The 23,137-nt window shown below is 38.6% G+C and overlaps 1 protein-coding gene across 1 annotated transcript in view; it reads left to right on the top strand.

Annotated features, from left to right (window-relative positions):
* Positions 1–16,080, top strand: part of CHAMP1 (chromosome alignment maintaining phosphoprotein 1) — a 107,790-nt gene extending 91,710 nt beyond the window's left edge. The window contains exon 2 of the mRNA XM_044071109.1: positions 4,283–16,080. Within this exon, the coding sequence (XP_043927044.1) occupies positions 4,340–13,756 (9,417 nt within the window). The 5' untranslated portion in view covers positions 4,283–4,339 and the 3' untranslated portion in view covers positions 13,757–16,080. The remainder of the gene's footprint in view (positions 1–4,282) is intronic.
* Positions 16,081–23,137: the final 7,057 nt, after the last annotated feature.

The following is a 23,137-nucleotide window of genomic DNA, read 5'->3' as shown; positions in this document are numbered from 1 at the left end:
GTACTCCTAAAGGTCAGACAGGAGAAGCCAAAGATGATACTGATTGCACCAGACTGACCCCGTCAGCACTGGTACCCAGTATTAAGGAGCTTGTCTCAATGCCCAGCTCGGACCTTACCTCAAGTACCGCATCTACTGTCCCAGCAAAACAATCAGATCCTGCACAGCCAGCTCAGGACTTTAAACCTGGCAGCATGGTGGATAATGTAGTCATACAAAACACACCTCTCAGCAAAGCTGTGATGGATGTCATTTTGGAAGCCAGAAGGCCTAGTACTAGAAAATCTTATGCTGCAAAATGGAAGAGATTGTGTGCTTGGAACCAGGCACAAGGAACAGATACAGCTGTGCCAAATATTCCTCAGATTTTACAATACTTAACTGAGATGCTGGACAAAGGCCTATCTTTCTCATCTATTAAAATTCTTGCCTCTGCCATTTCGGCTCATTACCACCAATCTTTTCTCTTCCCTTATTAAAACAGTACCTCAGAGGAGCCAAAAATGTAAGGCCTCCAAGAAGATCACCAATGCCTGGATGGGACCTCAACTATGTCTTGGAAAAACTCACCCTGCCTCCTTTTAAGCCAGTTGCTACTGTTGATATAAAGTTTTTATCTTGGAAAACAGCTCTGCTCCTAGCAATAACTTCTGCAAGACGAGTTTCAGAGCTACAGGCACTCATGGCTGTGGAACCTTTTATCATTTTTTATCCGGACAGGGTCTCCCTGAGGACAAACCCAACATTTATGCCTAAAGTGGTGTCCAGTGTGGCTCTTAACCAAACAATTCTTCTGCTAACTTTTTATCCAAATCCACAGAACAAGGGGGAAAGAGTTCTGCATTCTTTGGACGTACACAGACAGCTTAGATTCTACTTGGACAGAACCAAAGTTTTCAGAAAGACAGAGCAATTACTAGTGGCATATGCTGCAGGATCACAAGGAAAGGCTATCTCAAAGCAGACTATTTCAAAGTGGATAGGCCACTGCATTCGTTTCTGCTACTTATACCATGGCAAACCAGTGCCTAAGGACATTAGGCCACATTCCACCAGAGCTGCAGCCACTTCAGCAGCCTTTCTCAGGGAGTACCAACCAAGGACGTTTTAGAGGCAGCTACTTGGAGTTCAGTGCACACCTTTACAAAGCACTATCATCTGCCACTCTACTCTAAATCCAGGGCAGGCTTTGCCACTGCAGTTCTGCAGGGTCTCATAGCCGCTCCTAATGCTGTTTAGCTCCAGCCTCCCAACCATAGCTTTGGGAATCTACCCAAATGTGACTGCAACAGTGAAACACGAAGAACAGCACAGTTGTGTACACTTACCATAAATGTAGATGTTCAAGTGTATTCACTGTTGCAGTCCAGGTTACCCACCTGCCCCATCCCCCCTTTTCTTCTGATGGAACCTATGTGGTGTATTTGCTTGTGGATGAAGGTAAAGTTTATATTGCTGCATGTAATTTTTTATATATAGATATCAATTTTGGCTACCCTTTTAGGGGGCACCTGACATCTGGGGCAAGAAAAACTAAAGAAAATGGCGTTGGCTACTTCTTTTATACCCCTGACTACCTGACGTCAGGGAAGGGGCAACGACAGCTGACGCAGGACCCAAAACTTTGGAATTCAGGCCGACTGAGGGCAACCTGCCAGCAGGATTAACCAAATGTAATGACTGCAACAGTGAATACACTCGAACATCTACATTTATGGTAAGTGTACACAACTCTACTTTTCATTCCCTAGGCATACATAGGCATAGCATATTTTATTTAGATATAGCTAAATCTGTCTGCAAATTTGATCAGCTTCTTGTATCTTTCCAGTATAAAAACTTTGGGGGGGTATTTTGTTTCCAAGCAAAATATTTCTAACTTGATTTCTAAAACTGTTTTTTTTTTTTTTTGTTATTCTTTCCATGGCAAACAACTTCAAGCTCCAGTTAAAGCACATTCCTCTACAGCTATAGCTTCTTGTGGAGCTTTCTTCAAAGGTGTGGGTTCTAGATCTATCCTGGAAGCAGCTACTTGGTCATCTATTTACATTCTTACTAAACATTACAGGATTGATCTGTTTTCTAGGACCAGAGCAGGGTTTGCAAGGTCCATCTGTCAAAGTATTTTGGGACCATAACTCAGCTTAGACTTCCTCCTTCCTATCTTCTTAGACAGTTTTGGGAGTGTTTCATCAGTTAGTGATTTTTTTCCAACAGTGATCAAGGAAGAACTTACCGTAAATGTAGGTTTCTGCTAATCAGTTTTGCAAGCATTACATCCCACCCTCCCACCTTTCCCGCTTTTCCTCTTGTTGGGCAAATGTGGATTCTTATCTTTTTCCTCTTCTCCTTTGACCTGTACATAATGCATATCATTGCCTGTACTTCTGCTTCAGTTTCTTGGCCTGAGGCAAAGAAAGTCCTGAGTTAATTTGTGCCCATATGTACCTTTGTCTCATTGGTTTGTAGTTATGCACTTAGCTAGTTGCTCTTGTGGGCTACTTTATGCCTAGCCAATTTTTTTTCCAAAGGTAAGAATCGAACCCTATACCTTGTGTCTGTGAGGTAAACACTTTAACCATTTTGTCAATGTAAAGACACATCCACTGCTGCACTGATGCATACTTTCTTTGTGCCTTTTAGGATTACTGACTCTTAAGTTGTTCTTTTCCTTCCCTCAACATTGTCTTTTCTCCCTGCAACACTGGTTGACCAATATGAAAGTGCATCTGAAAACTATAAAGACTAGCTCATTGCTGTTCTCCACAAAAACAACAAATGTTGATCATCTCAGTATCCCCCCACACACACTGTATTCCTGTATTCACCCCAATCATGACTGGTCTTATTTTATCATTGCTTCACAGTAGTCAAGTTTTATTAAAGAGTTATCCTATACAAAGACTTTAAAATGAATTCTAAATAACTAACTACAATTTGCCTTTCATGAAAAACACTATTAGCAACCCAAAAATATTACTGAACAGATTCTACAAAGCCAAAGCATTCTTGTCTGACCTTGCTAGGGCTGCAGCACCCAGATGTTATCTCTTGTCTTCACCTACTCACCCATATTTTGTCCTAAATGAGATTTATTTTATTTTATTTTTTATTTTACATTTGTTGACCGGGATAGTCCAACTGGATGCATGTCCATTTTCAGCGGAGGCCCGGGGAGAAAAGCTCCAAGGGTAAGCAGATACAGCATTACATAATACCAGCATTACATATTACAAACAGATTATTTACAGAGATTACATAAGTAAGCAAGTTAAACAAGTTCCACAGGTTAAAGTTAGTCCTGAGCACAAGTCAGGATTAAATTAAATTACACAGTAAATTGGTTAACAGATTTTTACACATTCGAGTTAGCCAGGCTTGATACAGAGATATTGCAGATTTGCAGTAGGATCTCAAAACTTGATTCTAGTCTCCATGATAAAACTCGTTTGTTACTGAAGAAACTTCAGTAGTTAGAATGTTTCCATCATCTAGTCATAGTATAGCTGTGTCTTGCTTATAAACTTTTGTATTCTGATTACCAAGCTGTCACTGACAACATTTCATGGATTATTCTTGTGACCTCAAAGAATCTTTGAGGCATCTAGCTGACATATCAACATTAAAAAACAGGCTTGATATTACCTGTATTTCTAGGTAAGCTTTGGAATAAACTGCATCATAGCATAGGATACACTGCTGAAAGTAAGCCTTTCAATGTTCATTTGAAAGGTGGAATACATAGAAGCTGTACCTGAATTTGTGGTGTCAGATAACAGTACTATTCACTGTTGTCATTTTTTGCTATAGGGACAGCATACACATCCCCTTCTTCTTGTTGCAGTAAGTCCCACTACAGTGCTAATTTAACCAGTACTTTTGCATGATTTCTTAGAGTAATATGTGTGTTACCACTTTTGATATTTTGTTTGTATTTCCATTTAGTTTAGTCTACAAAAATGTTACGCAATACAACTTTAGTTATTTATATTCTGTATAACTGTACTGTTCTGAATCTTTCTTATACTGTTACTGAACGGGTTAGTATAGAGTCATGCTATCATCTCCAAAAACTGTGTGATTAGTCCTTCATTGTTTTAGACACTTTATGCTCTTAAAAAGTAACACCTTTGTCAACTAAATGTTATTGCTGAGAATATTATCTGTTATTGTGCATTACACAACTATGTTGTGTTACAAAAGCTGCTTGTAATGAATATACATTTACATTGCTTTAATGTTTAAGTTACTTCTTAAAACTTTGATCTTTTGCTTTACACAGGTATACCATTTGCAGATCATAGGCAAAGCAATCTCCTTTAAAGTTTTCTTCAGAAAGATGGAAGTCCAGAAACAAGTGTTTTCTTTGTGCCCATACTGTTGTTTCAGTAGCTCTGATAATGAAAACTTACAAATTCATATTGGTACTACTCACCCAGAACAATGTGATGACTTGGATGCAGCTGGTTTAGGAAAGATTATATTTTATCAGAAAACAGCAAAATTGTTTCATTGTCAGACATGTTTCTTCACCAGCAAAATTTACTGCAATGTGTATCGTCATATTACTTTAGCACACACAGTATTACAGAAGTTGAAGAAAGAGTCAGAGATACAGAGTGACCAAAAAAGGGAGCAGCCAGCTTGCAGCAGTGACCTTAACCAGAATAAAGGAAGGGATTCTGAAATGCAGGATGTAAAAGTAAAACAAGAAGCTCCAGAATTGCAAAGCAAACAAGAGAGAACAATTGCTTCCAATGTTCTAGGAATGCAGATGAAACCAGAGATGGAGAAAAAGGCAGATACTCCTGATGCAGTTGTCACTGAAGAAAAAAACAGTATTCCTGAATCATTAGAACTGGAAAAAAAGCAAAGTGTTTCTGAAATGGATATCAGAGGGAAGTCAGGCATTCTTGATAGAGTAAAAAGTAAAGAGGAACTGGAGGAGATTGAGACTAGCACTTTTGATGGATCAAAAAGCAAAGAGGAGCTGGGGGGGATTGAGGCCACAAGTGTTAAGAACATGGGTATTTCTGAAGTGACAGGTGCAGAAGAAGCAGAGGAAGTCACTGAAACCTCAGACACCAAAGACAGACTGCTTGTTGCACAGCCTGTTAAGGAAAAAAAGGGTTTTGCTGAAGGAATACCTGAACAAAAGACTGTAAGCACTCCAGGGTTGATATGTTTAAGGGAAAAACAGATTATTACTGAGGTGACAGTTTTAAGAGAGAAACCGAGCCTTCCTGAAATATCACATAAAACAGAGAAATGTAGCTTTATGGGATTTGCAAATGAAACAGATCCTGCACACATTCCTGAAGCATCAAATGCAAGAGGGAAACTGATTGCCTTTGAAGAAACAAGTGTAAAAGAGAAATTCATTGTCTCTGAAGAATCAAGCTTAACTGAGAAAATAATTTTTTCTAAAGAGACAAAACTGAGAGAGAAGTTGAATGTTTCTGAAGAAACATACTTGAGAGAGAACCTAAATGCCTTACAGGCAACAAGTACAGAGAAGCCACACATCCCTGAAACTTCATATGCAAATGAGAAAGGGTCTGCTGAAGTCCTTAATGTGAAGAAAAATGTTCCAGAAGTACTTTCTGTAAGAGAAAAACTGAGTGTTTTCGAAGAAACACAGTTACCAGAGAAACTAAAAAATGTTGAATCTGAATTTTCAGGCACTGAGGAGGAACTGAATACTCATGAAGCACCAAATGGAACTGTGAAACTGGACATTCTTGAAACATCAAATGCAATTGAAAAGGTGAACATCATTGAACCTCCAAGTACAAGAGCAAAAGTAATCATTAATGAAGCAATATGTCCAGTAGAGGAACTAAATGTTCTTGAGACATCACATACAAGAGAAGACCTGAACACTCAAAAAGCAGCTTCCAAAGCAGAAAAATCAAATGCTGTTGAAGAACCAGATGCAAGAGAGAACCTGAGTGTTCATCCAGCACCAGAGGTAGGAGAGGAATCAAATAGTTCAGAAGTACCATATTCAGGAGACAAACTGAACAGTCCTCTGTTTCCTCAGTCATCACATGCAAAAGAGGAACTGATAAATAATGAAGCTTTGTGTGCAAGAGAGGAGCTTAGTGTTCATGAAATGCCAAGTGCAGCCGAGGAATTGAGTGCTCATGAAACACCAAGTGTAGGAGAGGAACTGAATGTTCATGAAATAATGAGTGCTGAAGGAGAACTAGATGTTCATGAAACATCAGCTGCAAGCAAGGAATTGAATGTTCATGGAACACCAAGTTCAGATGTGGAATTGAATGTTAATGAAGCAACAAATGCAGGGAAGGAACTGGATGATCATGAAACACCAAGTTCAGGTGAGGAGCTGAATGTTCATGAAACTCCAAGTGCAGCAGAGGAACTGAATGTACATGAAACACCAACTGCAGGAGAGGATCTGAATACACAGGAAACACCAGCCGCAGGAGAGGAACTGAATACACAGGAAACACCAACTGCAGGAGAGGAACTGAATACACAGGAAACACCAACTGCAGGAGAGGAACTAAATACACAGGAAACACCAACTGCAGGAGAGGAACTGAATACACAGGAAACACCAACTGCAGGAGAGGAACTGAATGTTCATGAAATACTGAATGCAGGAGAGGAACCGAATATTCATGAAGCAATGAGTGCTGTAGAGGAACTGCATGTTCATAAAATGCCAAATGCAGGAAATGAACTGAATATGCATGAAACAATGAGTACAGAAGAAGAATTGAATGTTCCTGAAACACTGAGTGAGAAAGAGGAACTAAATGTTCACGATGTACCACATATAAGAGAAGAATTGAATGTTGGTAAAATACCAAGTGCAAGAGAGGAACTGAATTTTTGTGCTGTACCACAGATAAGAGAAGAACTGAATGTTCATAAAATGCCAAGTGCAAAAGAGATGTTGAGTGGTCATGTAGCATCAGTTGCAAGAGAGAAGTTGAACATTCAGGATGTTCCACATTCAGGAGAAAAAATGAGTGTTCATCTGAATGTTAATGAGATGCCATTTGTAAAAGAGAAACTGAGCACTTATGAGCCATATGCAAGAGGGGAACTAAACTTTCATGATGCTCTAAGTGCAAGAGATGAACTGAATGCTGATGAAACACCTGCTGTAGAAGAAAAAGTGAACATTCACAAAGCAGTAAGTGCAAGTGAAAAACTGAATGTTCATGAAGTATTAAATGCAAGAGAGGAACTGACCTCCCACAGAAGATCAGTTCCAGAAGAGGAACCCAACTTCCATGAAACACCAACTGCAAGAGAGGAACTAAACAGTCTTGAAGCCACAAGCACAAGAAATGCACTGAATACTTATGAAGTACCAAATGCAAAAGAGAACCTGGACATTCATAAAGCACCAAGTTCTAGAGAGGAGCCAAATGTTCTTGAAATGGCAAGTACGATTGAGGAGCCAGATTTTCAGCAAGCAAGAGCAAAGGAAGAACTTTATGAGGGACCACCTGCAAAAGGGAAATTGAGGACTCGTAAGGCGCAGAGAAAAAGAGGAAAACTAAACATTTATGCATCACAGAGAGGAACGAGGAGGATGAGACTCCATGAAGCACCATGTGCACAAGAGAAACTAAGTGCTCATGAAGCACCAGGTGTAAGAACGGAAGTAAGTGTTCATGAAGCTGCATGTGCAAGAGATGAGCTAAGTGTTCATGAAACCGCAAGTGCAAGAGACGAACTGAGTGTTCATGAAGCACCAAGTGCAAGAGATGAACTAAGTGTCCATGAAACACCAAGTGCAAGAGACAAACTAAGTGTTCAAGAAGCACCAGGTATAAGAGAGGCGATAAGAGTTCCTGAAGTTGCACGTGCAAGAGACGAGCTAACTGTTCATGAAGCACCAAGTGCAAGAGACGAACTAAGTGTTCATGAAGCACCAAGTGGAAGAGACGAACTAAGTGTTCATGAAGCACCAAGTGCAAGAGACGAACTAAGTGTTCATGAAGCACCAAGTGCAAGAGACGAACTAAGTGTTCATGAAGCACCAAGTGCAAGAGACGAACTAAGTGTTCATGAAGCACCAAGTGCAAGAGACGAACTAAGTGTTCATGAAGCACCAAGTGCAAGAGACGAACTAAGTGTTCATGAAGCACCAAGTGCAAGAGACGAACTAAGTGTTCATGAAGCACCAAGTGCAAGAGACGAACTAAGTGTTCATGAAGCACCAAGTGCAAGAGACGAACTAAGTGTTCATGAAGCACCAAGTGCAAGAGACGAACTAAGTGTTCATGAAGCACCAAGTGCAAGAGACGAACTAAGTGTTCATGAAGCACCAAGTGCAAGAGACGAACTAAGTGTTCATGAAGCACCAAGTGCAAGAGACGAACTAAGTGTTCATGAAGCACCAAGTGCAAGAGACGAACTAAGTGTTCAAGAAGCACCAGGTATAAGAGAGGAGCTAAGAGTTCCTGAAGTTGCAAGAGAGGAGCTAACTGCTCATGAACCACCAAGTGCAAGATATGAACTAAGTGTTCATGAAACAGCAAGTGCAAGAGATGAACTAAGTGTTCAAGAAGCACCAGGTCTAAGAGAGGAGCTAAGTGTTCATGAAGCACCAAGTGGAAATGGGGAGCTGAATGTTCATGAAACAGCAAGGGCTAGAGAGGAGTCAGATGTTCTTGAAACACAAAGTTCAGAAGAGGAACTAAACCTTCAGGAAATTCCAGATGCAAGAGATGAACTGAATATGCATGGAATAATAAGCTCAGGAGAGAAACTGAGCAGTAATGAAACACCAAATGCTTGGGAAAAACTGAATGTTCATGAGTCACAAAGTGCAACAGTAGAACCAAATATTCTTCAAGCAGTGAGTATAAGCAAGGAGTCAAAAATTCATAAAGGACCAAGTGAAGGAGAAGAATTCCATAAAGCACAATGTGCAATAGGAAAAGTGAGGGTTCAAAGAGGACAGAGAGCAAAGGAAAGGCTCAGCATTTATGGAGCACAAAGGGGAAGAGAAAGAGGGAGACAGAGCATTCCTGACACATTTTGTGCTGAAAAGGAGCTGAATGTTGATGAATCAGGTGCAAGAGAAGAACCAAATTTTCTTGAAGCAGCAAGCATAAGAAAAGAATTAAATACTAATGATGCCCCAGGTGCAGATGGAGAATTCTACAAAACTCCACGTGCAAAAGGAAGAGTGAAGATTGATAAAGGACAGAGAGGAAGAGGAAGACCAAGCATTTATGGAGCACAAAGAGGCAGAGGGAGACGTAGCATTCATGAAACACCTTGTACAAGGGAGGAGCTGAATGCTCATGAATCAATCAGTGCAGGAGAAGAACAAAAGTTTCTTGAAGTGGCAGACATAACAGAGGAATTGAATATTAATAAACCACCTAGTGTAGGAGGAGAATTCTACAAAGCATCACTTGCAAGAGGGAGAGTGAGAATTCCTAGCGTACAGAGAGGAAGAAAAAAAATGAGCATTTATGAACCACAAAGAGGAAGAGGCAGAGGGAGAGGGAGAAACAGCATTCATGGAGCTCCTTGTACAAGAGAGGAGTTGAATGTTTATGAATCGCTAAGTGCAAGAGAAGGACAACACTTTTTTGAAGCAACAAGAATGAGAGAGGACTTGAAGATTCATGAAGCACCAAGCGCAGGAGGAGAATTCTACAAAGCACGATGTGCAAGAGGGAAAGTGAGAATTCATAGAGGACAGAGAGGAAGAGAGAAAGTGAGCAACTTTGCTGAAAGAGGAAGAGGGAGACGGCGCACTCATGTAGCACCTTGTGTAAGAGAGGAGATGAATATTCATGAATCACTGTATGCAAGAGAAGAAACAGATTTTCTTGATATGCCACAAATTAGAAAAAAACTCAGTGTTCATGCACTAGCAAGTGCAAGAGAGGAAATCAACATGCACCAAAAGTTATTTCCAGGAGAGGCACTGAGTTTCCATGAAGCACCATCAACAAGAGAAGAACTAAGTGTGCATGAAGCTGGCAGTGCAAGAGAAGAACTAAATGATCTCAAAACACAAAGCTCAAGGTGGAAACAAAATGTTCTTGAAGCAACAAATGCAGGAGGGAAGCCAAATATTCATGAAGGACAAAATGTAAAAGAGGGACAGTTTGAAGTACCATATATAACAGGGAAAATGAGGATTCAGAGAGTACCAAGAGGTAGAAAGAGGATTTATGATACAGGAAAAGAAAGAGGGAGAGGAAGGAAGAGACTGAGCATCCAGGATGCATCATGTGCAGTAGAGGCTCTGAAAGTCAGTGATGCACCAAATGCAAGAAAGGAATTGAATTCCCATGAAACACCAGCTGCAAGAATGGAGCTAAAAAAATATGACGTTCCATGCACTAAGGAGAAAAGGAATGTTCTTGAAGAGCAAAATGCTGGAGAGAAGCTGAGCATTCATGAAGCACCGAGTACAAGAGAAGAACCAAGTATTCATGAGGCTCCAAGTATAACCAAAGAGTTAAGTGTTTATGGAGCAAAAATTAAAGGAGAGATATTGAACTTTCATGAAGGAAAAGCGCCAACTGCTACAAAGGAATTGCATGAAGCATCTCGAGCAAGAGGGAAACTGAGGATTCATAAGACAGAGAGGGGAAGAGGGAGAGCCAGAATTTATGGAGCACAGAGAGGAAGAAGGAGTCTAAGCATTCATGATGCACCAAAGGTAAGAGAGAACTTGAACATTCCTGAGATGCTGAGTGCAGAAGAGAAACTCACACCAGCTATAACACAGGAGTTGAAAGTTTATGAGGCACTGAGCACAAGAGAGAAATTGAACATTCATGAAGTACTGAGTACAGAAGAAAAACTCAGTATTCATGAAACAAGTACATTAAACAAACAGAGTATTCTTGAAACAAAGAACCCAAGACAAGAATTGAGCAGCCATGGACCACAAAGTGCAGAAGAGGTGATGTATGTTTATGAAGCACCATATATGAGAAAAAAACTTAGTATTCATGAAGAACTATATAAAAATGAACTAAATGATCATCAAACACCAAGTACAGCAAAGGAAATAAATGTCGGTGGAGCACCATATGAAATAGAGAAACATATCCCAAAAGTACCAGACAAAAAAGAGAAACTATGTTTTTCTAAAACAGCACGCATTAGAGGAAAGCACTGCACGGCTAAATCAACAACTGTACAAGAGAAGTTGAGTTTTCTTGAGAACTCAGCTATGGCTAATAAAATGACTACTGATAAAGTTCCAAATAAAAGAAAGAGTTTGAATATTCCTGAAACATTGTGTGCCAGAGGGAAGCTGGCTATTCCTGAAATGCTGAGTGCAAGAGAGAAACTAAATGTCCCACAAATGTCAACTGCAGAAAAGAAAATGTATGAAGTTGAAGTTCTGAATGCAAAACAGAAAATGAATGTTAGTGCAGGACGACGTATAAGAAGAAAATCATCTGTTCCTTTGTCACAAGGTATTGGTCAAAAGTTGAATGTCTCTGAAGAACACATTATAATAGGAAAGCCAGATATCACTGAAAAAATAACTGTACAAAATAAATTGAAGGGCAAACTGCATATTCCTGAGACGGCAAGTGTAATGGAGAACCTGACTGTTCCAGAAGCACCAGTTTTCATGGAAAAAATAAATTTAACAGAAGAACCATATATGAGGAAAAAAATGAGCATTCCAGGAATGCCATCTACAAGGGAGAGTCTGAATGTCCTTGACCCATCAAGTACAAGCGAAAGACTGAATTTTCCTGGAGAACCGTTATTAATGGGGAGACCAGACACCCCTGAAATCTCAAGTATAATTGAGAAATGGAATGTTCCTGATGAAGCAACCCTCAAAGAAAAGACCAATCAGTCTGAACTAACAAATGTAACAGGAAAACTAACTGATGCTGTATCATCAAGGCAAAAAGATAGTCTGAATAATACCATTATGCCAGATTTCAGAGCAAAAACAGTACAAAGAATGAGAGAAAAAGTGAGCATTGCACAATTGCAAAGTGTGAGAAGGAAGGCCAGTCTTCCAAATATACCATGTTCTGGAGAAAAACTGATTGTCTCAGAAGTATCTGATGTAAAAGAAAAAGTAAGCATGTCTGAAACAGCAAGTGAGAGGTTTCCTGTTTCAAAAACATCTGATACAATGCAACAATTAAGCACCACCACTAGAATACTTGGCACAAGGGAAAAAGTTAATGTGTATCAGAGACAACTTCTAAGAAAGCAGTTTGCTGCTCCTGAAGCACTAAATGAAAAGGAGAAAACTGGTGTTTCTGAAGGTCCATGTTCAGCTAAGGAATTTGGATTTTCTGGAATAGCAAGCAAGGCTGGTATTTCCCTAAAACTCAGTGCAGATGAGAAAATTGAAGTTCTTCAAACAAAAAGTTCTTTTGAAAAACACAAAGTAAATCCATCATCACGTTTAAGGGATACATTCAGTTTCTCTGAATTGGTAAGAGTGAATGACAAACCAATTCTTCCTCCAACTAGTACAAGGGAGAGATTTAGCATTCGCAGACCAGGAAGACCAAGGGGGAGAGCCAGTGCACCTAAAGGTATTCTGAACAGAACCTCGTTTAGCTTAACACCAGTCACACAGTGTAAATTCAGTGAAGAACAAAGTTTCAAAGAAAAAATTGGGATTTCTGAATCAACACACACAACAGAAATGTTTAGAATTTCTGAGCCATCAAATGCTAGACAACAAAATACAATTTCAGAACCACTAGCTAAGAAAGAAAAACCCATGATTTCTGAAATGCCAGGTTCGGCGATGAAGCTATGTTCTGCTGACACTTTAAGTACAAGAGAAAAAAATACTTTTAAAGTATCACACATCAAGGAAAGCGCAAATCATTTTGAAATACAGGATACAAGACAGAGTTTCAGTGTTGCATGTGTACCAACTGTAAGTGAGGCATACAAAGCCTCTAATTCTGCAAGAGCAAAGAAAAAAATAACCATTTCTGATGAGGCAAGAGTAAGATCAAAATTCAGTGTTTCTGATCTGTCAAACATAAAAGAGACATTTGACAGTTCAGTGGCTCAGAGTTTGAGAGACCCTTTCCCCTTTCAGAAACCAACCGTACAATATAATTTAAGTACAGAAAAGTTATTTTTTACAGGAGATGATCATGGGGCTTCTGAACCAGAGAGATTCAATCTGTTTACACCAAAGTTGGTACTGCCAAAGAAAAGACCAAGAGATGAAATGGAGGACATCCATTATCAACTGAGCAGTGGTGTAACTGAGGATGAGGATAAAGAAAGGGAAAAAGTAAAGGAATTTAAGCATGATGACAAACAATTTGAAACAACACTAGACAGTAGTATTCAAAGTCCAGTATTATCTCCAGTGGTTGCCACTGTAAGCCTCTCTTCCAGTGAAGATACAGAAATAAAAGAAGTTGCAAATGAAGATTCTGAGTTAGCAAAGTATATAAGACGAGGAAAAGGAAAATATTTTTGCAAGATATGTAATTGCCGTGCTGTAAATACTGGTGTTATTTTGCATCATTTAGTAAACAGACATAATGTTCCCTGTCCATATGTTTGCAAAGAATGTGGGAAATCGTTTGTTCTTTTATCTCTGCTTAATACACACATCCCTGTTCATAGTAAGTTAGGACTTTATAAGTGTCCTCATTGTAGTTTTTCATCTGATTTTCCAAGGGGTTTGAAAAAACATATAAGTCATTGCTTGTCCCGAGAAATGGGAGATACAAATAAAGAGACATTGGACAGCTCTGAAACAGTCGAAGAAGTTTAAATACAGATTTTTTTCTGAAATTTCTACAGCAAACATTGACTGAATGAAACCTTTACTGCACAGCATGTGTTTTGTAAATGGCTTCTGTTTGTAATACATGTAGAGATGTTTGTTCATAGGTTCATAGGTTAGTACTAAGCTAACTGCTCTTATGAGCCATTTTAAGCCTAGCCAATTATCCCTTGTGAGAATCAAACCCTGCACCTTGTGTTTATAAGGCAAGCACTAGGCCACCCTCCCAACCCGTGTTTTGTTTTCTGTGTAAAGCTGTGAAGTTCTCTTGTTATTAGGAGATATTTGTAAATAACTGTGTCTTTTATATCAGAACGTAAAGTGCCCTGTCCTTGATAGATGTAACTTACATTTATATGAACATTTAAAAGCAGTCATGATCAGTGTTTTGTGACTTTGTATGTCCACTGTTACATACAGTAATATTCAGAATCCTTGGCTTGCTTTCTAAGTTTTAAAATATTTTTTAATAAGGCATATACATAAAAGTGGCAATTTATTATGCTTTTAATCATGATTTTGCATTAAGGAGCTCATAAAGTTGATTTTGCAAGCTACGGTTCTTACTGTAAGCAGTGTGACCGTCTTTAACATGTTTAAAATCTCAGATTATGTATGCAAATACTACTTTGGGGTGATGCAACAGATGCTTTCTGTGTTGGGTGTTATGATTTATTATTATTATTATTATTTTTTTTTTTTTGAAATGCCCTTTAATGTTCTATAAGAAAATATTGTTTTCCTCCTAGTAATATTTATGGAGATGGTAGGAAAATTTTACAAAGATGTTAATTGTTTCATATTATTATTTTATTTATACTTCAAGCATTGGCCCTTTTCCTGTTTTACTTAGAATCATTTTTCAGTACGACTAATTTTTATTTGTTTTGCACATAGAAGTACAAGCAAACAATACAGTTGACGTGTTATATTTCCTAACATCAGGATTGCAGCAACATTTCAAGTTGTAGCTATATCCAAATATGAGGATGCAGTCCTTTTTTGTGTTGCATTTAAAAGAGCTATGTATTTTTCTTTAAGGAAATGATTTACTTCTGATGTGCGTAAACCATGTTCCAGACAGATATATGTATCGCTTCTGCTGTGAGCAAACTAAAGAAAATGCACCAAGAATCAGATTCCCCAAACTACTTTCACCGAAAACATCTTGCTGAAAAATGCTGTGTTGCCCCTCTGCATTCTCTGATATATAGGGCACACTCCTGAACTTATATGTACCAACTCCAAGCTTGCACTTACTCAAAAAAATGGGAAATTCCCCCAAAACAAAAACACATCTTACAACTCGCTGACAGTGGTTTCCTATGGAGGAACTCCATGAAACGAGTTGAAGCTCAGACAGTCGAAGCTCAAGAGGTCAAGCTTCGTCCACCAGTGGGATAGCTGTATTTGCTAGCATTCATTCAAGCTTAAATCTGAAGTTGCCATTGAGTAATCCGCCTGAGACTGGTCTTTTTTTTTTTTTTTTTTTGACAAATCTGCATGTAAATGACTTTTCAGAGAGTCAAGCAAAAGTTTCAGAAAAACAGTGCCTGTTTGGCTGATTCTGTGCAACTAGATCTCCAAGGGGATTTGAAATGAAAATTCCAAAGATCTCTGTAAGCAAAAGAAATGAGAACAATTTTGATTCAGCAATACATGCTTACATTCCTTGCCTTTTCATTGTTTCGGTTGTATATTTCTGTCTTCTGCTTCTTTAGAACTAATTGATTTTTTTCTACCTTCAACTTTTTTCTTCGTATTTGGAAATAGTTCTTAAATGTCTGGAATCTTTTTGTCTGAAAGTAGGTAAATGCTTTCAGGCCAGCTAGTATTGGCCTGTAACATGTTGATGCTACTGTGTGCTGTAACTCCACATTCTTGTGATTCATACGGATTTGTGTTTTGCTGTTTGATGATGTCAGTAACTTACAGTTTGCTCTGTCATTCAGAAGGACTGAATGCTGCTATAGCTCTGTATTCCTAAGGTGCTGTATGATTGCAAAGTAATGACCCTGTCATGCAGAAGTTGTATTTTTCCATAATTTTTGCAGGTTTTAAAATAAGGAATACAAAGCAGAATTGAAATGCTGTTAATAACCCTAAATATTTTTCTGCTGTGCAATAATGAACGTCATACATTTCAAATGTAAATACTGTGCTCTGGTTGTATTTAAACTGCATTTCATTTTATGTTGAAGTGCATGTACATATTCCTGTTAAGACTAAACATATTCATGTTAAGCTTTTGTCATTGGCAAACTTTTTAAGATACATCATCATGAGTATTACTAAATATAACTGCTATAAGAGATTTGTCATTATTTTCTTTATTCTGTGTGTGTATATATATATATATATATATATATATATATATATATATATATATATATACACACACACACTCATTTCATATTAACACACCAAGTAGGAATTAATTTATAATTTTAGTTTGGAAAAGACTCTAATTAAAACTGTAGAAAGAGTGGTGCTTTGCACAAAATAATGATGACACATGTTAGTAGCCAGTAATCTTGACAACAGATTCCATTAATTATTGGTCAAGAAACTGCACATTTTCCCCCGGCATATTATTACAAGTTATATATTTGATCCTTATGTACTGTCACATTTTGAAGCACATAAATTTTTGAGGTTAAATGACAATTTGTTGGGGAACTACAGCAAAGCATTCTGTAGAAGGGTGAAGAGGGCTGGGCAGCGGTAAAAGATTTTTAGGGATATGTCAGAGAGAAAGGAGAAGAGAATGATACTGTTTCTTCAGAAGTGTGAGAAGACAGACCAACCAGCCTTACTAAATATGAATGTGGGATGCCACAAGATAGCATGTAGGCACACATGAGGTAAATTAAATAGTGCGGGGAGAAGGAATATTCTGTGGAGAAGCCAAAAAGAAAGTAACTAAGCTCAACTAATGTGCTAAAGCAAACTAGGAGAGAAGATTAACTGCTGCAGTGAATGATAGCCACAAATGCAGTTTCTGTCCGTGTTGTGTAATTTTTAATGTATAAGGCCCATTTTCTGGCATGCATCTGGTGGCATCTGTTAATGCTACAGGAGAGAATTGTGTTGACTGTCCATGTCTATTCATGGCTAAGCTGCTGAGATGATAGGACTGATTTGTTTTCTTTGGTTTGACATGCTGTTTGATGGGCAGCAGTTGGGTATAATGGTACCATGTGTTAAAATAAGTGGCTGGGATCTGTCTGGATGCAAAAGTGTTATACTGGTATTGCATTCACTGAGGGCATTTTTTTTTTATCCAGACAGAAAGAAAAGGGTCAGGTATGAGATTCATTTAGGTACCGTTCCTCCTCATATATGTTTTTTGCAGGAAACTCATACCAAAATAGCATGGCTAGAAGATTAAGTCATTAACCCCTATGTGGTATGGAATGTCACACCTCTGGCAGCCTACACACAACTTGCATTCCTGAGCATTCTCTGAAAAAATAAAAATCACGAGATAGATAAATGTAATTATACAATAACAGTCATTGCCATTCAAAAGCAAGCATGCTGATTGGACAGCCCAACCAGCATACTGAAAATCAAGTATATACCAACAGAAAAAAGTCTGGCCTCTGAAGTACCACTGAGCAGCCAAACGTTTCTGTTGGCATATGCTATGGACAACACACACACAAAAAAAAATCAGGAATGTGATGCAAAACTAAAACAGAAACATGCCTGGTTTTCCTCATTTTTTTGCACTGCTCACATGTCTATTTTTTAACATTTAAAAAAAATATGCAAACAGCAACGGAGATTCTCTTTTCTCCTTTGCCTGTCTTGCACTGATGTACTGTGCAAGGTGGGAATGCAAGTCCCATGCGCATGAGCAGTACATCAGTAGAGCGAAGACAGCACTGAAGAAGTCAGAAGTGCCCTTATACAATCACATTATTTAAGAACAGTAAGTAATTTATTTCTTAAATAACATTATTGTATAAGTTCATAGGTAGATACCTAGGGTACTGGCCCAAGGGCCTAAGTACACCTAGCCAACAAGGTTTCCTGGCTTACACCACCCAAGAAAGTTAATTTCCTGTGCCCCTGTCGAGCAGAACCACAGAAGTGATCCCTGGAGTGTAGTTCCTAGTTCCCATCCACTCATCAAGATTTTTCTTGAAGAGTGCTAATGATGAACTTTGACATAGATGGGTAGCTTGTTCCAGAGTATAGGAAGTGTCTGGGACAGGAATCTATCCCTCCAGCCTATCCTGTTTATTGTGGTGACAAGGTTTAGGTCCCTAGAGTGTGTAGCTCTGAGGGCTTGGGATTTCTTTGGGTGTAGCATGTCCAACAGCTCTGGGTTTAACATAGCTTTATATGTTAGGCAGAGATCTCCTCGAAGTAGGCGATATGCTACAGAGTAAAACTGGAGTTTTTTGAGACTGTCAGTGTAGGGCATCTGTTTGAGGCCAGTAATCCTCTTTGTGAGGTACTTCTGTGGCCTTTCCAGCTGCTGCAGATGTCTTGTGAGGTACATTCCAAAAGGGGAATTGTACTCTATAATGGGTCTAATGAGTGCCGAGTAGAGGGGAACAATGACCTCTTTTTTCCTGGATGAGAACCCTTTTGTGATGAGGTGTGCCACATACAAGGATTTCCTGATTACTGTGGCAATGTGATTATCAAAGGATAGACTACTGGTCCACCTGGGTCCCAGGGTCTCTTATCACACATTTGGCGTTAAGTAGACTGACGTTTATGTGATAGTTCATGGGTAAAGAGTTTTTACCAAAGGGGATGACAGTGCACTTTTTGACATTGAGCTTGAGGCCAGGCCTCTGACACCAGGCATTTGTTTCAGTGAGGCCCTTCTGTAAGATGTCCACATCATTTGGGGACTCAACTGTGGCTCCTAGTTTTCAGTCATCTGCGAACTTCATTAGCCAGAGGCCTTCTGTGTTAGCCTATACTTCAGAGAAGTAGATACCAGACAGGAGAGGTCCCAGGACTGAACCCTGTGGTACTCCACTTGTCACTAATTTGAAGTTAGATTTGGAGTCTGCAACTTTTACAGTGTGGGTTCTGTCAGTGAGCCAGTTGGCAACCCATCTTGTGACATAGGGATTTATACCTAGGTTAGTGAGTTTAGCTATAATTCCCAAATGGGGGATGGTGTCGAAAGCCTTGGCGAGGTCAAGATAGGCTGTGTGAACCACCTTACCCTCGTCTACGGCTTTGGTGACTGCCTCAAAGAAGTCGATCAGGTTCAGAAAGCATGATCTGCCTTTCACAAACCCGTTCTAGGTGGGGTGCAGAGTTTGGAGGTTACCAATGTCTTTGTTTATGAGTTCCATGATGATACGTTCCATGGCCTAGCAGACCAGGCTAAAAGGGCGATAGTTCCCAGGATCAGTGGTTAATAGCAATAATCCACTCCTGTTTGTGGGTATATCAGGATGTACCCACAGTTGGCTTTCTTTAATCACACCAGCCATTGGTAAATCCTAGACACACACACACACACACACACACACACACACACACACACACACACACACACACACACACACACACACACTTGGATTATTGCTTAAATATTTTGTGAACAGTAGAAGCTATTAAAACTGCACAAATAAGCCAGACAAAGCAACAAACCAAAGAATAAAGCTAAATACAGTCACAAGGTATTTTTAGTTATGTCTGTAATCTCAAAAGCACAATGCAGCAATGTGGTGAACTAATTCTAAACAATGTTATCTACACTAAGAATGAAAATATAGCTAACCTACTGGCAGATAAACTTAGTTCTAATTTTATCCTCTCTCCCCTCTGTCTCTCAAGTTATACCTGAAACTGGCTCACTTCCAACTATCACACAAGCCCAAGTCCTAAATGTGTTATTAAAAGCTAAAAATACTCCATCAATGGGTCCTGACAATATCCATGGATACATCTTAAATAGCATGAAGCACAATTTAGCCACACCCCTAAAAACACTGTTCAATCTCAACCTCCATACAGGTTTTGTACCAGGCAAATGGAGAACAGCAAAAGTCATCTCACTGCATAAGGGAGGTCTTTCCACAGACCCGTAAGTCTCACCAGCCCCATATACAATGACTTATCATGGAATTAATCACTTAGTACACAGGGAACCTCCAAACACTAAACCTGTCTGACTTTGGATTTGTGAAGGGCAGGTCATGCTTACTCAACCTGGTGGATATTTTGAAAAGGAGATGAAAAGCGAAAAAAACCCAACTAGTAACCAACCAAGTTCCACTCTAGAGAAGCCAAATAAGGGTCCAAGACTTGAAACAACGAAGTTGAATAAAACGACTTTAATAACACGCTGTACTCCAAAAACTGCGTTTTCGAATATCTTCATCAGAACCAAAAACATACATCTTGCTACATACCAAATGCTCTCCTTTTATAACCATCATAATGAACCAATTAATGCAATAAAACAATGAAACAATAGAACAATAATCCAATTAAACAGTAACTTAATGTCATTGCCCACAGTTTACTTATCTTAAGAAAGATAGATATTAAGTACATTTGATTCATGGAATACTTGTCTAAAAAACATTATTTTAAAAAATATTATTTTAAAAAATAACTAATAAGAATTTGATGCATTGAATTTGTGTGAAATTAAATATAAATACCAAACAATTTAATACAAAAAAATGAATGAACCATCTGAAAATGAAAAGTTATTATTAAAATAACTATTACATTGAGCACCATCTAATGGACAAAGATGGTATTGTAACTCATAATTTGGCTGCCCTTAGTTTGAGAACAGGGAGAAGAGAAATCATGTCATTGAGACCAGGATTTGTGTTGGCCCCCAGTATAATCTGCCAATAAAGTTCCTTATATTCCAGCTTAGTTTCCCACATACCACCCCTAACTTCTTTGGGAACCACTTCCAAAACAAAAAAGAGGAAAGAGGCTTGTTGGCAAGTCTGGGTATGTCGAAATAGTGCATTGTTTCCATTACATTTTCTAATTTCATAAAGGTGTTCGTAAATTCTAGACTTTAACTTCCTTTCTGTCTTTCCCACATAAAAGGAATGACAGAATTGGCAAGTAGCAATGTATACAACACCACAGGTGTTGCAATTAGAGTATGTGTTAGCAACAATCTGCGTGTCTCTGCTGGGAAGATGAATACTGGTAATATTGGCAATGTACTGACATTGCGTACAAGAACCACACTTGAATGTTCCAACCTTACCCATTCTAGATTTGTGGTTCAAAGTACCCCAAATTCAAATATATTCTTAAAATTAAAATCTTTCCTGTATGTAAACCTTAAAGGTTCCTTATGTATGTGTTCCAAATCAGTAAACTGTTTAAACCTATCCCATTCTCTTGTAATGGTCTGTTTTATAATGTAGGAATCTCCAGTATAATCCATGACATATGCCTTTTCCTAACAATTGGTAATATTTTTGTTAGTAGTTGAACTAACCTCCTCCATACCGAAAATAGGTGCAAATCTGAACTTTCTTCCCTCTAATACCTCCTTAAACAGCCCTCTAACCATCTCTTCTGGATAACCCCTCCCTCTGAACAAATCCATAATAAATCTGGCATCATTGGCAAAATCTAGATCATCGGAGGTCATACGACTACACCTCACCAGTTGCCCTTTAAGGAGATTATTTTTTTGTAAAAAGGGGTGACCGCTAGAGAAATGTAAATAGGAATTCGAAAAAGTCTTTTTCCGATGAATTTTAGATTTGAAAGAGTTGTTGAACTTGGTTAAAGAAACATCTAGGTAAATACATTCATGTTGATTTAAATTGTAAGTAAAGTCTAGAAAATTGGTTGTACTCTTAAGATAAGCTAAAAATTCAAAGAATATTTCCTGGGAATCTAACCAAAAGATGCAAATATCATCTAGGAACCGTTTATAAAAAATCCAAGACTTAACATATTCACAATTGTTAACAAATAGATGCTCCCACCATGACAAAACTATGTTGGCATAAGAGGGGGCACATTTGGCCCCCATGGCCACTCCTCTTTCTTGTTTATAAAATTCACCTTCGAAATACATGAAGTTGTTTTTCAAAGTAACTTCCATTAACAAAAGACATGTTCTGAAGTCATCAGAGGAAAGACCACCATACTCTCTCATGCTCTCCTCAAGCCACTCAAGACCAATTTCATGTGGAATGTTACCAAACAGGTCCACAATGTCAAGAGTCACAAAAGTAATATCTGAGGAATAGAGGTTAGATTTGACCTGTCTCAAAAAGTCCCATGAATCTTTTAGAACCGTGTTACCCTGGTTGGCCAAGTCCTTAGTTTCACATCAATAAACTTTGCCAAAGGTGTAGTCACGGAACCCTCTGAGGAAACTATGAGTCATAATGAAGGGTCATCAGGGTCTTTGTGTATCTTTGGTATTCCAAAGACTGAAGGAACTCTGGGGTTTGGGTTGTTCAAAAAGTTGTATATGTCCAAATCTATGGAACCTTCTAACAATAAGTCATTGATTAAAAGACTAAATTTTGATTTGGCAATATTAACCTCATTGATCGATGCTCTAGAATATTTTGAAGTATCAAGTAAACTGTCCTTCATTTTAGACTGATATAGAATAGAGTCCATAAGAACTGTTCTACCCCCTTTATCGGGTTGCATAATTCTTATTGTCTTGTTGTTTTTTAAGAAAATCAGTAATTGATTTTCGTTTTGGGTTAAATTGGAAACTATTCTGTGTCCTTTGATGGTGTTTCTGATCTCTTTTTCCAACAACTTTTCTAGGTTTTTAAGCTGGGTTTGGAGGGGGGGGGGGTTCATGGTACTTCTTTTCTTTAAAATAGATGGCTCACCGGATTTAAAATTGGTATCCTGAAACATTAAGGATAGGTTTTGTTTCCTTAAAAAAAGTTTTAAATCTACAATAGCTCCAGGAATGCTTGTTTTTCTGATAGGAATAAATGTAAAACCTTTTGAGAATAAATTAAAATATTCCAAATCAATCTCCAAATTACTGTAATTAAAGATTTTATAATTTTTGTACTCAAAGGTGTTGCCCCACTGTGTAATATTATTACTTGTTAATAAATGTGTTAAGTCCTCCTGTTGTTCCTGTAGTTGGGATAATTGTAAAACGCTGGATTCTGATTGCATATCCTGTCTGACCTCCGTGGTGGGGGGGGGGGGTGGATAGTCTAAAGGGATGTCTTGCTGACTGTTTATGAAAACATCCTGTAGATTTTCTAAAATACCATCTTCAACCCCAGCAGGTAAATCGTGCCTACTATTAGTAGACCGATAGGAATTGTAAGCCTTAGGTTTAGGATAGGCTGTCCCCTGCCGATATTCCCTGATGTCTCTCTCCAACTTTCCCGCCTTTCTTTTCAT

The sequence above is a fragment of the Protopterus annectens genome, chromosome 5.part0 (genome assembly GCF_019279795.1).
Source record: "Protopterus annectens isolate FY-2018-M chromosome 5.part0, PAN1.0, whole genome shotgun sequence".
Lineage (NCBI taxonomy): Eukaryota > Metazoa > Chordata > Ceratodontiformes > Protopteridae > Protopterus > Protopterus annectens.
This window is presented reverse-complemented; position numbering and strand designations above follow the sequence as displayed.